General features: G+C 41.0%; 2 protein-coding genes across 2 annotated transcripts; both read right to left on the reverse strand.

The window, feature by feature from the left end:
• Window positions 1-2,355: 2,355 nt before the first annotated feature.
• hoxa13b (homeobox A13b) lies at window positions 2,356-3,361 on the reverse strand. Its single transcript, XM_072393297.1, has 2 exons — window positions 2,734-3,361; window positions 2,356-2,594 (listed from the first exon to the last, which is right to left on the reverse strand). The coding sequence occupies exons 1-2, from the start codon at window positions 3,359-3,361 to the stop codon at window positions 2,356-2,358; spliced, it is 867 nt and encodes a 288-aa protein (XP_072249398.1).
• A 3,230-nt stretch (window positions 3,362-6,591) lies between these two features.
• On the reverse strand, window positions 6,592-16,465 carry hibadhb (3-hydroxyisobutyrate dehydrogenase b). The gene is made up of 8 exons (XM_072394420.1): window positions 16,354-16,465; window positions 15,447-15,607; window positions 15,236-15,345; window positions 15,026-15,147; window positions 8,108-8,241; window positions 7,840-7,916; window positions 7,596-7,752; window positions 6,592-7,243 (listed from the first exon to the last, which is right to left on the reverse strand). Exons 1-8 carry the CDS (start codon window positions 16,421-16,423, stop codon window positions 7,085-7,087), a joined length of 990 nt encoding a protein of 329 aa, XP_072250521.1. The 5' UTR covers window positions 16,424-16,465; the 3' UTR covers window positions 6,592-7,084.
• Window positions 16,466-17,150: the final 685 nt, after the last annotated feature.

The raw sequence follows: 17,150 nt of genomic DNA on the forward strand, positions 1-17,150 counted from the left end.
ATTCAGCAATAATCTCCATTTTCACGGTTTCATGATTATTATTGTCAATGTTATTACTGATCAGTTTACTACAGCAACCTGCTTCCGGTCCCTGCAGTCAAGGCATTTTGGGATTAGACGCAGTTTCTTGCGTGAATTTTAGGGGGAGCAATAAGACAACAACAGGGAGCTACAACTTCAGTCCTGCGGGGATCCAAACAGAGGGAGAGTCCTGACTCCATCTCATTGTTCACACCGACAATACCCCCATTACTGCCAAAGGGGACTAAATAAAAGCAGCAGGAATGGTTACAGGTTTCCTTATTGTTAGCCTGAGGTCTGTCCAGAGGAAACTTGTCCTCGAGCAAAATATCAATTACTCTGCCATTGTTTGTTAGTCGACACGTCAGCACCGAGAGTCAATCGATAGGGTGACACTCCAGAGAGGGTGCAACCTTGTTATTGTAAAAGATGGACATTATTATTGTACTAAGTCCATATCTCTGAGTTTTGAATCACACGGACAGGACACACACACACACACACACACACACTCATAGTGACTTTATCATTTTCTTACTAAACTTGTTTGTTTAGCTACACCCAACCCCTCCCCCTTTGTGAATGATATTCTTTCTTCTTTTAATTGAAGACATTTGATCATTTTTTTCTTTTCAAGGACAAGTCTCGTTTTACAGAGAATGAATAGAACAAATATGACCGTTAGCGATAAACGAGAAACGTTTTCTCCAATTTCTGAAAGGAGAGTTCAAAATAATAAGTTCAAAATAAGAAAAAATGTGCAACAATAATGTGACTGTGGGTTCAATTTTTGATTTTGTTGTTATCTTCATAAAACATCAAGCAACAACAACCTAAGAGTCGAAATAAATCAGTCAGTAAGTAGCTTAGAAATAAATTTTCTAATAATATAATAATACATTTTTAATAATGCATTTAAAGCAATAATAATAATAACAATTGGCGTAAGTTTTGATGGCGTTTCTGCCATTTTTGCATCCTATTCCAAAAGGGGACATTATACATTTTACGCTCTTGCCTTACCTTTATTGCTGATTTTGATTATATGAAACACGCTTAAGGCAGGCAAATCTGATAAAAAAAAAAGCAACATACATTTGTTTCTTCTCTCTGTCTCTCTATCTCTCTCACACACACACACTCACACACACACACTCACGATAGGCTGCTTGAGCACAGAGACAGATATGGACAAATGTACAGACCGCACTCAATGACAAGAAACACTGTGCTGACAGAGATTTGCCACTAGATGGCGATAAAAACTCTCAGTGGACAACTCGTCTGCAGTTCAAAGAAGGCTCTCCTCCACAGGCCCGTTGGCCTACATACATCATCACCATCGTCATTGCAGACATTGCAAATAGGAATTCATTTATTTGTCTATCAGTAAAGCCAGAGCTATGCCCCAACCTGGCATAACAATTAAGAATGAACGTGACAAAAACAAATTACGTCTCTCAGACATTTATTGGCAAAAACGTTGCGCTACTGCAGTCGAAAAAAGGATGATAGATGGTTGTAGTATTTACACGTTTAAATGTGTCTTAGGAAGTTCACTTTTCTAGACAGAAAATTAAATAGGTGGCCAGGTCGTCAATAGGAGAGTTATTGTGAAAGAAAAATGTAGTAGAAAAAAACCCAACATCAATGCATGTGATTTGGACAGAGTTTGGATAGCCTGTTGAATCGTAAAGGACAGTCTCGCGTTTCACAACGTTTAATTAAATACTGGAAAAGGATAATAGGCAGTTTAAAGACTTATTTAAGGTGTGGTTCATTGTCTGAAGGCGGGGGGTGTAGCGTTAACAGTATTTCAAGCTTTCAAACTTTGATTTGGTCCGGAGAAATTATTTTTCCTGATTCATTTGATGTATTTGATTAATGTTATCAATTGCTTTGTCTAATCAGTTCGCATTGTGTTGGTGGCAGAAAGAGGAGTCTCCTTTTGGCTGGCAACTGCGTCACTGTTTAAAACCAAAAAGTGTTACTGTGCGTTAAACCACGCGCTTCGTTATTAATTTCTCTATTTGATTAAATGAAGAGAAGCGCAGTTGGGCTGAGTGTCTCCCGCTTGAAGGCAGAATGTCTTATCGTTTGGTTATTAGAGCATCCCACGCGGAACCGCCTTAAGCTCCAAACCATTTCCGATCATCTGTCAACAGGCCGCTTCGACTGGTTCCAATTAAAATTCGAGGAGGGAACTAGGTTTCAAAACAGAGCCGCTCTGGTGGCAGTGACACCGTTCATAATGTAATAAATTATATAGCACAGTTTTTGGATGAAAGCGCATCCATGTCCACCTTTCACTTCTTGTCAACAGCATCTCCAGAGCTAACTGGAACTCTTGAATTTATTGACGACCTTTTTCTCCTTTACGCGCCTGTTCTGAAACCAGATTGTCACTTGTCTCTCTGTCAGGTTAGTCTGCGCGGATATCCGTCTCCTTTTGTCCTTGGTGATGAATTTATTGGTGGTGTACTCTCTTTCCAGTTCTTTGAGCTGCACCTTGGTGTATGGCACACGCTTCTTTCTCCCACGGCGGATTAAGCTGTCTCCACCAGATATGGCGTCTGTGGGAAGAAAGGCAACATCACATTTAAAACTTAGAACTGAACATATAAATAAAATGTACATTTATTCCAGTATATGTATATATACATTTATATGTATTGTTTGTTTTGACAACTTCATTCATCTGTAATAGCCTACCTTGTAATGAGGATTTCCACAGAGGATTGGACTGCGGCTGCTCCTTGGTGCAGTAAACCTGACCACTCCAGCCGTTGGTGATGGCCCACGGCTGGTACGGTTCCATAGGCAACAGAGACTCGTGTCTTGGCTCGGATGGAGCGCTCAGTGCAGGTACGACAGGCACGTCCAAGTAGCTGGGTTGGTAAGGACCCGACGAATAGCCCTGGTAGAACGCAAATTCTTTCGCCCGGGTGGAAAACTCCTCACCAGAGACCGATGAGTCCATGTATTTATCGCCATAACCGGAGGGCTGCGCGCACGCCTTAACGCTGCCGTGGGACATCCTACAAGGGTAATAACCGCTGCCAAAATATCCGTAGGGCAAAGATGCATTGGGTGAGCTTTGGGTGGCAGAGCAGGGGCTGCATTGTTTGCCAGGCTCTCCTATGCCAGAGACTGGCACCTCACTCGCAGTGTAGGTGGTGCTGGGAGCCAACGAGGTTGGATGCGCTAACAAATTCCTGCACTGGTTTGAAGCAAAGTTGCCTCCAGTAAATCCCTCCATGTTCTTGCTTCTTTCATCCAAACCGTTCTCGTAGAGGAACATCACCGGGTCAATCCAGTGCGAGAGTAATGAGGCGGTCATAGCATGCCCTACATTGAGACGACCAACTCTTTTTCAAAATCCCCTCGACTGAGCAGAGACAGGGACTCAAGCAGAGTAACGATACCAACACGCCTGAGTACGCGAAGATTGCAAGGTTATTGGTCAGGGCCAAGCACGTGATATGCAAAGAAGACGATAAACGTCTGATAATGCAGATCAGGCTGCATGTTTGAGAAGACACTAAACATTGTGTTGGCTCTTTATGCCCGAAGCCTTGTTGATGTTTTCTATTCCAATCTGAAACTTAATGTTGGACTCTTAGTCGGAGTGAAAATGTGAAGTGAAGGCAACTTTGTGTATCATTTACTGCTATAAAAACAAACTTATAATGAGGATGTTTGTCATGCAGGGCATGGAAAATGCGGTGTACAGTGAAGCGTGCGAGTTCAGTTTGAGGCGCTCTGATTTTAAGTACAAAAGGGATTTATTTATCTATTTTTTTTAAATATCTGCACTATTTTCTTTGTAAAAAATCGGATGTTTTCAGAGCTCTCCCTGAGAGTCGACTTTTATAGTAACGGTGTATTACTGAGCCGAATGATGGGTTTTACGCACACTTATTACGCAGGGAAATATCACAGTTCCCAACAAGTAAAATACTATGACAATATTCCTAGATCGAATTACGCCTTCTTCACATTTGGCTCAGACATAAGCGTAAACGCCACGAAATGCCATGCAGCATTGCACATTTCGTTGCTCTTTTTCTCCTGCGAGTTAGAGACGCGGCTGGAGGCCAAGGTCAAGTTGAAAGTTGCAGTCTAGCCAAAAAGGCTCAGAGTATGTGACACTTAATGCCGGGGAAGAGATTACACCGACAATTTGTGCTCGTTTTAAGGGCGCATAACTTTCACTTATCATCTCCTCGTCTTTAATCACACTGCGTAAATTGAAATAGAATTAATCACTCCAGTAAAGTGGAAATCAGGAAGACAGACCCCCAGTTTTTGCAACATTTATCATTGAATTCCTGTTTTTCCAGGCAAACTCCTTAACTGAAAAAGCGCGTGTGCGTGAGTCGGCAGAGCAAGTGTTATAAAAAAGATGCCGCAGTAGACTATGGCATCGAGGGACTGCTGAGAGAGAATAGGGAGGATGCGGACAAGAGGAAGAAAAGACATTTTCAACTTTCAGCATTCACTTTGTACACACGCCGCTGCTTTAAAGACCACAGACGCAGAGGAATGTATACCCAACTAAATTTGAGCACCTTTTTATTTTTAATAGAGTTTTCCCACCTTTTGAGGCTGTAAATCTTTATGGCCCAAGTTCATAGCTTGTAGGCACAAATGTGTAGTAGCCTAAATTTCAGGAAAGAAAAAAAAAGCACAACGTTTATTCCTTAATAGGTTCAGGTCTCGCATTGTTATGATAAACGCCCATAAATTTGTTTTTACTCAACACCATTCGTGGCTGCATTTTGAACAGAAAAAAATCATAATAAAAAAACTACGCATCCTCTCCTTAATTTCTAACAACAATAAGTGGGAGCAGACTTAACAGAAATCATCTCATCTGGTACATCAGAAAGGGATGAACAGTTTATACTCCCCTGGCAGCAGGTAGGAAACGTTACACGAGCATTGAACTTGGCTAAATTAAAAACAAGAATATTATCAGAAACCCGGTTACAAATTCCTTCAGTTGCTGATAAAGAAGAACATAAATTGTTCATTCCATTTCTTGTTTGTTAACACAATAGTGTAGCACACACACTTTAAAATTGAGGCTAGGCTTTGTTTCATTTCGCGTAAAAATGAAACAATTATTCTTCAGGTCCACCATCGCACTGACAGCGGCTGCAGGCACTGACTAATTCAAATGATGTCGTATGATGCCAGATGCTGTTATTAATAGCTAACTATCCACAAACCCGCTCAAATTAACATCAGCGACTAAAATGCTACCATTCGTGGCTTAAATCATCCGAAACACGCGTCGAACAAACGCTCGACAACACGGTTGAGCCGGACTGCTCACAAAAAAGGTCTGTTCATTCCCATTTTCACTATATTTTGACAATAATAGTGGATTTTCTTTTTCACGTAGGAGGATTTGGAGCTTTTGCTCTTTGGTAAGAACACACGTCGAAAAAAAACAATCCACCAGGCTTCTCTACTGGAACATGTAACATACAAAACCGTGTTGCATACGGCCGAAATGTGGATTAACAGCAATGTGGAGCGTGAGAAAGCAGCAAAGAGATGCCTTAACAAATCAGCAATCTTAACCGTTTTTCTTTTCTTTTTTGTCCCCCTTCCACCCCCCACCTAGAACCAGTTTGTGGTCAGACGCAAGTCTCTGCTGCCGCAAAAATCCATAATTTACCTACAGTAATGCGCGCGGTATTGCTGTGTTTAGACACAAAAATCCAGCAGGTTGCAGAGCTTATTAAAAAGTGAAGCTGCTTCGACTTGACTTGCTGGCGGCTACAGATGATGTCAGGCTGTGTGTGTGTGTGTGTGTCACAGTCTGCTGGAGGCCTGAGACCAAAGTGCTGCTCTGTTTGCTGTACCTATCAAGTAGATGACAGCACAGCTCTTAGCCTACAGTGCTTAATGGACTTTTTATGGCTTTGTCTTGTGATCGCATGACCTATGGCACCTTGGCCTCTCAGCGGTTATTGGTAAAGTAGATCAGAAACATGCCGCACTCCTGGTCTGGCCTAGAAAAGAAAGGCAGATCCCCGAATTAATTTGGCGGGCTACAAGATGCCGTCCAAGGAGAAGGCAGCTTGGATAAGTGTTCAAATCTGTGCGTAGTGGCGGCTCTGCATCGCCTACACGCAGATGTTTGTCCTGTTTCTTACCGTAACTGCAGAATTAGTAAAACACGCTGCAAACTAACATTTGGAAGCCATTTCATTTAAAAGTTAGGGAGTGAAAATTGCGCGGTACCCATCCAAATAGGCGCGGTGCAATATATCTAGAATTTAAAAGGACATTTTCATCATCTTTCTTCCGCGGTGTCTGAGGTTTAGTTTCATTTACAGGCCACTGCGTGCACTGCAAATTCGTTATTTAAGACATATGCAGGGAAAACTCATTTCAGGCGTTAAAAATGATTAAGTAATAATTTTTAAAAAAATGCTTGTTGTTATTACAAATCGGCATAAATTTCATAATAAATGTGCTGCAAATTGTTTGAAAGGGATGAAAGGACCGAGTCTATAAAAAAAGGGAAGGTGGTAAATTATTGGCACACAAAGGCATTACCATTTCTCTTTATTTTCTAACAGGAGATGACACTCAAAATAACAACTCCATTGTCACAACACATACCTAATATGAACAAAAGAACACCAAACAAACAGCAACGTAAAGAAAAATTAAGTGGAGACTAAAACTATATTTGTAGTTGTTTAGCCTTGACATGATGTAATGCGTCGACTTTTTGGGATTTTCCCCATAAAAGCTGACAATTCACATATATTTAAAAACTTTTAAAGGAGTGTGTAATTATAAAAAAAAAATTGTAATCACGCATGAAACATAATTTCCAATAGGAGATTAGTGCTCATATTATCCATCACACTGTGCTGGAGCTCCCTGGCGCTTCATGTCTTTCACAACTTTAGGGGGAAAAATGATAATAATAATAATAATAAAATGTCCATACAATGAAATGCACCCTAACTACACTTTGTTAGTCCTGTGCAGGGCCAGGCACACGGCAAGGCTGTGGACGGGGTGAAGGCTGACATCACTGGCCCTCCTCCTCACGCAGGAACTGGAAAACGGAGGAGAAATCTTTATTGGCATAGCCGCGTGCACACATCATACGGTAGATCTGATGGGCCAAGGAGCCGAGAGGGACAGGAGTCTTTGTGTTGGTGGCTGTGTTCTGTGCGAGGCCCAAGTCCTTAAAAAAGAAAAGCAAACACACTTCAGAAAAAAAGCACCCACCAGAGCTGAAAATTCAATTCTGAAAACAAAACCACGAGCGCCCACACACACACACACACACACACTAACACACGTCTGTTTTTCCACTGTGCAGCTGAACAGTCCACTGGATTACTTTAAGTGTTTGACCATGACAGAAACACTGTTTGCACTGTTTACTTCAGTCACTTTCACTTGTGCAACGTGAGGTAGGTTGAAAAATCTATTTCATGCAGAATATGGACTTTTTAAAAGATGAACGCGTACAACAACCATAAACGCATGCTTCCACCCCCTCGGATCTGTGATCACAAAGTTTACAAACTGACCTTAGCCATGAGCTGGGTGCCAAAACCGCCCTGGTAGTTATTCCCAGAGGGAACACCCTCCATGACTCCTGGTACAGGGTTGTAGGTGTCACTAGACCAACATCTGCCTGAACTCATGTTCAGAATTTGGGCCAAAAGTTTGGGATCAAGACCAAGTCTGTGAATGAAGACAACCCTCTCGTTTCAGAAAATATATTGCGGCTGCATAATGTCATGATTTGTTACCCATTTCCTGCGCTTCTACCTGATCCCCAAGTTCATCGTCTCTGAAGTCCCGATCATGCCGATGGCTAAAAGCATGTTGTTACAGATCTTAGCAGCCTGTAACAAGATGACAGCATTTAATACCCCTAATACCAAGTCAGTTAATCAAAAGACATGACAATCAGAATTCTACTTTTGTTAAAAAAAACTGAAAGTGCAAGAAAACAAAACAAAACAAAAAAAATCACAGTTAATTCAAATCACAAAAACTTCATGACATTTCTCTAATGTGGGAAATCCGCTCACACCTGTCCGGTTCCAACTTGACCACAATAAACCACATTCGCTCCCATGCAGCTGAGGAGCTCTTTGGCTGCAGTGAATTCCTCCTCTGCTCCTCCGACCATGAAAGTCAGCTTCCCCGAGCTGGCAGCCCCCACACCTGGAAGAGAAATAACGCAACAATTCACCAGCTGAGATAAAGTTTGAAAGAACGAAGGGAATCATCTGAAGAAGTTCAAAGCAGGCGGCTAATCATAGCCGACCTTACAAAGGAGCCGGATTGGCAGCCGTTGTTCTTTGTTATGCATATAGTTTTGTGCAGATTCTTTTAGTCTTTATCAAGGAAGACGGAACAAATTTCATAGCATCCCCAAATCTGCATGAAGGAGCAGAAACTTTTGAGCAACTTTCTTATTGTCCTGAATTCTACAGACTTATTTACTGCAGAGTGACCAAATGCTTTTAGTAATGTAGGGGGGGGGGGGGGTGCTAAATCAACCTAAATTATACTAAAAATAAATAAAAAAATTAAAAAAAAAAACATAATATAATAATATAAAAACATCAAAAGGAATATTTGTACAAACTGGGTCAGACCGACATTAAGTGATATCATACATTTAGAAAAAGGTAGAAAATAAGACTTCTGGAGCTACACCATCCTGTAAAACTGGGGCACCCAGGACCCACGACACAGACGCTGCCAAAACACAAAGCCACAGAAACATTTCATGGGAAACAGTCATAGCTATTCGAGTAAAAGAGCAAGCCCAACCAAGTTAGCCTGTTCTCACACTGTCGGAAACAGTTTGGTCAGCTTTCGTCTTGATGTCGGAACAGCTGTTTCTGTTTCTGGTTCATATGGGGTTAAAAGCTTGGCACTATGCAATAACCAGGTGCAAGCCATATGGGTGCCAAGAAATTAACCAGCGCAGTCTTATAATTAATCCTAAAGTTTACAGGAAGCCAGTGGAGAAGGGCCAAGGTGGGTGTTATAAGTTTCCCCTTCCCTAATCCTCGTAGGCAGTCTGCTTGAAGCCTAATGGACAGAAAGACTGAGCTGCGACTCACAAAAGTTGAGCCAAGTAATGAAAAAGCCTGGGCTGTGGCTTTGGGTTATACCCTGAATGTATTTGATTAAAAAACAAAAAAAACAAAACACCAGGTTTAATAACTGAGTTAACATTACTAATGACCACAAAACAGACAAAGAGGCTGGAAGCATTTTAACATCCAGAAAGTTGAAACAAATAACTGTTTTTGATTTGGAGGTAATGAACACGTATAATGTGGTTCACATTAGGAGGTGTCACAAAGTGCTGGCAATGACCAGCAAGGAAATTAAAAAGAATTAAACACTGATATTGTGTTAGTAATACAAACGTAATAAAAATGTAAATAGTACAGTCCCACTTACGAACTGGCTGACTCATGCACATAGGAGGTGGGCGGAGCTTAACGCAAACACTGGCTGTGATCAAATGAATCAGGAAAGGAGAGGTAACCGGGTATCTCGCCATTGGAAGGAGTCAGTGTGTGTGTGTTATGTTCTGTTGTCATCAGAACACAACATACACAACATCCTATCGATGTATTTGCAGTCTGCTTTTCAGCCGTCCCTTTACATCCTTTTGCTGCTCTCCATCTCGCTGTGCTTGTGTGTTCATTCAGTTGACTTCTCAGGGAAAAGGTGCTTACCACAGCCCCATCTTAAAAAAAAAAAAAAAAGCTGCCATCCACATAAGTTAGAGACAAAAGAGCTGTGCAAGTACAATGAAGTGACAGAATGTCTCGAATGTTTTCTCACACAGTCTGCAGCCTTCTCACGACCAACACTGCGCACACGCAGGCGGCTCCCGACGCTGGGCAGAGTGGAAGCAGACAGAGGGGTGGCTGCAGCAGGAGGGAAACCTCACTCTGGCGGGACAGTGAGGCACTAGATTTGTCGCTGGTTGCCGTTTTGAAAAGAAGCCACGGTGGTGGTCTGAAAAGCAGCCGAATCTAGTGACATCATCGTTAAAACGATCGAGAGTTGCCTAAAATCAAGAGTTGAAGTCTTATTTTCACATCATAGACTGAGTTGGTTGAGTTGTTTGCCCAGATTCAAGGCAAATCTGACATCACAATGCCCCCCTTTTCCAGAACTATTAACTTGAAGCAATGGCCACTTTTTTCACAAATGCCATCTTTTGTGGACGCCACAGACTGACATCTACATCTACATCTATGGTATCTTGGATACACATGTAATAGGTAGACTCTGTATGTGAGATGAGCGAAGAATCTATTCTACTGAAAAGGGCGACAGTGGAGTAAGGGTTTTGATGTTTGAGTCCAGGCTATCTTTACGAGCCAGTCAAACTGCTCTCCCACCACGAGATCACAACTCAAAAGTCAGGGCATCTCCACAGGCTTCTTCCTCATTGGAACCCTTCACCTTCTGACAGTATTCTGCACAGATGCTCTCCCTGATGTTGCTTTTAAAAAGAGCTTTTCTCCAACGCACTGGAATACGCACTGCTTAGACAAATGAAATAGCAGAATTCAACAGCAGGCAGAAGTGGGAAAAAGTCGGAATTTTGAGTCACGTTCCAGGTTAAACTTTGAGTCTTTAATCCTTGACGAGCGTCATTTAAACACAGAGTATTACAATATTAACTTTACACTAATAATTTCTTTATTTCTCCTTTTTCATTTCTATTTTCTTTTAAAAAGTAAAATATGAAAAATGTAATAAAAAAAAAGAATAGTGCTGACATTGTACCGACAGCACATAGAACTGTGCAAACAGATCAGAGTTAGTAGGTTTCTGTTCAGTCTTGTATTCAACTAACCTCATATCGGAATAACTTTGTCTTCCCAAAGACTTTTATACAATAATCAAATTATTTTCCAAAAAACAATGGTCAGCTTCAGCCAATTATGTCCTAAAATTCAGCAACAATTAAAACAAAATCTTGCCGATATAATATTAAATAAAAAATAAAATAAATGTTTCCCTTCTTTTAGGAAATTAGCTTTGGAATGGTATTTTCCCCACTGCTGCTCAGTAATGTGACGTCACCAGATCGCAGTTAAGCGATTGGATGCGGGGAGCTATGGATTATGGGAATCGGGGACAATCCAAAGCCAACCGTTTGACAACTTTTAAGAAAGTTCAGGACAGAGGTCCTTCTTCAGCAAGGAAGCAGCTGCTCCACAGAGCAATCGGTGTGAGGTAATTAGCACAGCTGCATATCGATATATAAACGGCTCATGTGCGATTAATCAACGTAACATTCAAGTACCGTCTGATAACATACAAACTGGACACACATAGTCCTTGCAGAGGGTTTTCTATACTGGTCCCATCAAGGCAGACACTGACACCAGTCACGTTCCTTTTGTCTGATCTAGTCGGCACTTTGGCTTTCATTCACTGCAGAAAATCAAGATAAGCAGATATGTCGTTGGAAATGGAAGCTGCTTTCACTGCTACTGTGTCCTGATATTCAGCGCTGACTTTGATCCTGAATGCTTCAGATAAACTTTCCAGTTGGAAGGAGTTGATCTTCTTCCTCCGTTCCAACATTCAAAATCACGGATCACTGATCCAACCACTTTGGACTTCTTGGGTCATCTGCGATTGGGACGTAAAATGTTGTGAACAGCACAGCTAGACGACTGCTAATTAACCAAGAGGGTGCCGTTACACCGACATGATGCTTTCAGTGTCATTAAAGTTACCCAAAGTATCTATTCGATTTATTTCTCTCCAAACACACCCGTGGACCAGAGGTCCTCAACTGCCAGGCCAATACTTTAGCACCCTGGCCAATACTTCGGCCAGGTGGTTGAGGACCTCTGGCTTATGTTTTTTTGGAGTCCTGAGCCTCAAGTTCAAGTGAAGTCATGAGTCAACAGTCTATAAGTCCGAGCTGAGTTGCAAGGCTTCTTTTAAATTTGTTAAGCTGCGTATGAAATCATCAAATTTGTGACTGGAGTCAACACCGCTGACAGTGGGTAGTTGCAGATAAGGTTTGGTGTTAAGAGTACTACTACTAATAATTAGTAATATAATCTTTATTAAAGTGCTGTGAGGGGGATGTTGTAACTTCATTCAGGTTATTAGCCAAAAAAAAAAGGAAAAAATGTAATGAGGTAAAGCAGCCAGTACACAGAAGAGTTAAACGTTGTCTGCTTTTAAAACCTAAGTGCTTAAGTTACAGCAAAGAGGTGCTCATACCTGGTAATGTAAAAGTACTCTAAAGAGTTCACAGAAAGGAACGCAGTGAAATGACAGCTTCATTTTAAAAGGCAGCGATCCTGCAGTGGAAGTGGCTGCTTTTTAATAGTTACGTGACCCAGCATGAACACACAACACTTGAAAGAGGTCTCAAAACACAAGACGATACCAAATAACTGCGGCTCAAAGATGATGTTTAAGGAGGGTTTGCACTCGTCTCAACAATGTGGCACGACTGGGGCCCACAGACAGCAGCTGTTTTTAATTTCATCTCCAAAACGTCTACAAGACATTTGCTGTCGTTTAATTTCAACGAAATCATAAATTCACAAATGAATACTGAAATTCTGGTCTATTATTTCTGACCGTAACTGTTGCCTCTGCTGTGTATCGAGTCGTCATCTCATCTGCTCTTTCCTTTGCCTGAAGAAACAACTTTAAAACACACGCTGACTCAATTAATTCTTCCTTATCCACCAGAGCTTTTATGTTTCAGCTTTAAGCACATGGCCACTGTACTGCTTTTTATTTGTCTCTGACAAGCAGAAATGTTCAAACAGTTTAATTTAGAAGCAAAAGCCTTGTGATTGATGCGAGTGCAAAAGCACGACACACACTTCTGTTTTGCACTGGTTAAACTGCTGCCGCCACACACAGAAGTTCAAGGCAGGAAGCAGGAGAACTTTAATCCATGTGCACTATCGTGGATGGAAACATGTAAATCATCCGTAATCTTTAGAGTCGGACCATAAAATGGAGCAACTTCAACTAAAAGAAAGTGACTCTTCTGACACTGACAAAGCTAAGTTCAAACACACACATTTGTGAAGGCAAAAGCCGCTCAATCATGACGGATGATCCATGCATCGAATCATCCGTCAGATGTATATTCCTAAGATAAAAGGAGCTTGATTTGTCTGGCATGAACAATGAGGGACAATAACAGTTTGTGAGAACCTTTTCTCAACCTGGCCAAGTTGATTTGGTGCATAAATGTAACCGAAGAAAAGGTTAACAAAAAAAAAGGGAAAAAAAACAAAAAAAAAAAAAGGGAGAAAAAAAACAGTGATTTCCAAGATAAAACATGAGAAGAACACAAGACTTCTGCAGCATTTGAAATCAGTCCTTTCGTGCAACCACCTTCCCTTTCGTTACTTGATTATGTAGCTGACTGTTGAAGAGGAATAAAAAGTCACAGGAGTACATGTCCAAAAACAAACAAGTACAGAAACTAGACATGGGCTGGCTTCCTGTTTCAAGGTATGCCACCGTTTTATAAAAGTCACGTTTCAAACCATTAAAGTCTCCGTCACAGCGTTCCTCCGGTGTGAGCTGTCTTCTACGTCTTGTCGAGAGAGAGAAAGCGATAGAATCCACCGGGCTGTAAGCAGCATAGCACTCTCCCTTTTGTCCTACGATTTTGCAACTACGGGAGCACCAACCATCACTCATTGCCAAATTCAAGGTAAAACGCTCTTGAAATGAACGTTTGCAACCATCTACAAGTGTTAGCAAGTCTATAATCTGTGAAATATAGCCTGCTATAAGGCCTGCTACTGAGAAAAATAACACAGCTAATTTACTAGCAAACATCAGCTATTTACCCTCCTAACATAAATTTACAGATTGAGGAACTGCAGAGAAGTACTAATGTTCTGTCAACTTAGAACCTTTCCTTTAGCACTGTTGTTAAACGTAGCTGGTTTTACTTCTATACTTTTAAACAAATTCAAACAGTTCAGTACATGTAAACATGTTCCACACGTTCTGTTTTCTTTTAAAGTATAAAAATAGATTGAGCACACTGGAAAAATGTCAATTTCCCTTGAGATTTTTCTAAATAAAACGTTTCTGAGCTGTAACCAAACTAAAGGAATACTGTGAAATCGTTATATTTTTTCAGAATCTTGACTCCAGCCCACGTCCACTGGCACCAGTTTCTGTTGTTTTCCCACTGCTAGTGATCTGCTGGTGTGTGCCTTGTTTTCCTCACATCAGTGAAGGCAGACAATGTTTGAAATGAGTCCTTGAACAACATCAGAAAGTATTCAGCTCACACAAACTGCAGCCTCACCAATGGCCACATTGGAAACCCATCAGCTGCCGTCTGTTTACTGAGCCTCTGGTGGCAATGGCCAATGTTTCTGGGCTTTCAGTGTAGCCTGCAGATTTGTGGGTAATGGATATTTGGGACAAGACTGCCTGTTATGTCGAGTGGGCGTCGCTGGAGTACATTTGGAAAAGCTCATAAAAAGCTAAACCATCGAGAAGGTAGGATTAATCGTTGATAGCCAGTGGTTTTGAGATTTCTTTTTCAGCTCGTGGATTTTTGTGTTCATGCGCAGGCTATCAGCCGAGTCCCGACTGGTCAATACTATTCAGACTACAGGCAGAAAGCTTCTGGTACCAAAAATCTTGGTCTTTGACAACAGATTATGTGTACTTGGATGCAGATAATTAAAATCCAAGATGAATCAAAATACTTTACTTAAAAACAATGATAAGACATTATAATCCATCAGATGTGATTGTCTGATGATCAACAGGCTTTAAATGTTTTGACTGTCAGTGTGTTTGTGTTACACGGGAGCAAAAAAGTCCAGTCCTACAAAGGCCTGGCCTTAAGGGAGGGTATATCCGCTGAAATACTAGACGATATAAAATTAATTTTGAAACCCAAATAAAGATGAGGAAAACATACGGTTTTCATATGATTTACCTCCTGATACGGGTGCATCCATAAAAACTGCCCCCATCTTCTCAGCAGCCGCAGCCATCTCTTTTGAAGCAGACGGGTCGATGGTGCTGGAGTCAATGAGCAGGGAGCCCTTCTTTACTTTTCTGTTGAAGAAAATAGGGTTTTAGCCGAAGCCTCGAAAAGACTGTGACATTTTAAAGCACACGTTTCAAGAAAAACTAAGGTGTGTACTTGAGAATGCCATTGGGTCCAGTGTAGACATCTATGACGTTGGGACTAGAGGGGAGCATGGTGATGATACGGTCAGCCTTGTCTGCTACCTCAGCGGGATTGTCCACAATCTGAAAAACAGAACAATACCATGAAATCGCAGAAATCGCAGCGTTTGGAAGGGAAGAAATTTAGGAAACAGAAATATATGTGTAAATTAATCTTGCACGACCTGAGCACCCAGCTCTTGCACTTCTTTGCAGGACTCTGGGAACACATCTGTAGCAATGACTGGATATCCGTGCTTCAGCAGATTCTTTGCCATTGGGTTACCCATATTTCCCAGACCAACAAACCCAACTTGGGTCTTTGAGGCCATGGACCTTGTGGAGCCTAAAACATAACCACAAAATCAATAAGACACAGTATCTCCCTCAGGTATAGTTTATTTATAATTTATGTTTAGACTGAAACTAAGGTTCTCTTCTTGCATAGTTTTTTTTATCTACCCTCAGCAACAATAACACTTGCTGGAATCTTTTTATAATTCAGAATGACCCTGGTGAAGTACACTGTAAGTCATGCAATTTAATGACAAATGTATTTATGTTTTATTTACCTATATGCTGTAATTGGATAATACAACCTTTGTATACAACCTGAAATAGCACTTGCTATGAATAAAGTAAAAGGTTTTGTACTGGGAAGTTCCAATTTTCCCTCATGGAAGTTACCATCAATCTTTTTGAGCTACCTCCACAAATATACAGATGACTGACATTACATAATGAAGTCTTGACATAAAGTACTGGGCACAGAGTATGACATAAGACCAAACGTTGGGGATTTTTTGAGATATGGCCACAATACCGGCAAAAACGCGACTCTGGTAAATGATCCAGCGAGCACACAAGGTGTACTTTGAACTGGAAAAACGACTTTAACAGTAAACGGTGAAATCGACCCCTGCAACAACAACTACTTCAAGTTCGGCGAGAATTAACTGAAACTACTGAAACTAACAAGAAAAAAAACTGTGTGTGTTTTCGTCGCAAACAGCGTCCAGGTAGCAGCTTGGGCTCCTAAGTAAACCCAGAGACTTACACACCGCGAACTCAGTCTCAGTTTATTGTACTCACCATACGCAAAGTCAACATGCCTGCGACACCTTCCCACTATGTACCGAGACCCTCTCAACACAGCGGCCATGCTTCTTTCCTCTTGACCTTACGCGTGACGTTACAGTACGTACAGGAATGACAGCTTTTCGACCAATCAGGTAATATACACGCGCAGTACAGTTTCAGCCAATGTCTGAGTCGTATGGGAGGACCTTAGACGTACAGTATATGGATATGTCTGATATTCTTTCTTTCTTTCTTTCTTTCTTTCTTTCTTTCTTTCTTTCTTTCTTTCTTTCTTTCTTTCTTTCTTTCTTTCTTTCTTTCTTTCTTTCTTTCTTTCTTTCTTTCTTTCTTTCTTTCTTTCTACGTTGTACATTGTAGTCACGTAAGATAAATTAAATGCAACGGTGCTGCTAGATGAACTCTACGATGAAAACCTTTAAATATATGTATCCAAAAGGGGAAAAAAGTGGTCAGTCAGAAATTAAAGAGCAAATAAGTTCATATAGGCCGAGAAGTTGGGCTCTTCTTGCATTACGTTTCAGTCCACCTTTATAAATAACCTTAGTATCACTGCGTTCAGAAAGCTACACTATATATATTTGACTATTGGTATTATCCTCGTTTGTGGATGAGTTATTCAGATAATTTACTTTAGTAAACATGATTATTTCGTAGTTGTCCCTAGCTTAATATTAAAAGTGCATTATCGAGAAAATGTAGTAAAGAGAGCATAAATAACCGCCTGGTAGCCTTCATTATTTCACCACTACTACTGATTATCTAATGCGTTGGTCACGAGTAAGCTAAAT

This window comes from Leuresthes tenuis, unplaced genomic scaffold, assembly GCF_036924035.1.
Source record: "Leuresthes tenuis unplaced genomic scaffold, fLeuTen1.0.hap1 SCAF_10, whole genome shotgun sequence".
NCBI classification, from domain to species: domain Eukaryota; kingdom Metazoa; phylum Chordata; class Actinopteri; order Atheriniformes; family Atherinopsidae; genus Leuresthes; species Leuresthes tenuis.

Excerpts from the sequence above, each read along its gene's own strand:
- hoxa13b (XM_072393297.1), bottom strand. The coding sequence starts at position 3,361 with ATGACCGCCTCATTACTCTCGCACTGGATTGACCCGGTGATGTTCCTC. Across the intron at positions 2,595-2,733 it reads GTGGAAATCCTCATTACAAG|ACGCCATATCTGGTGGAGAC; the intron begins GTAGGCTATTAC and ends TTCTTCCCACAG.
- hibadhb (XM_072394420.1), bottom strand. The coding sequence starts at position 16,423 with ATGGCCGCTGTGTTGAGAGGGTCTCGGTACATAGTGGGAAGGTGTCGC. Across the intron at positions 8,242-15,025 it reads GGATGCACCCGTATCAGGAG|GTGTGGGGGCTGCCAGCTCG; the intron begins GTAAATCATATG and ends TTTCTCTTCCAG. Across the intron at positions 7,917-8,107 it reads GTCAAGTTGGAACCGGACAG|GCTGCTAAGATCTGTAACAA; the intron begins GTGTGAGCGGAT and ends ATCTTGTTACAG.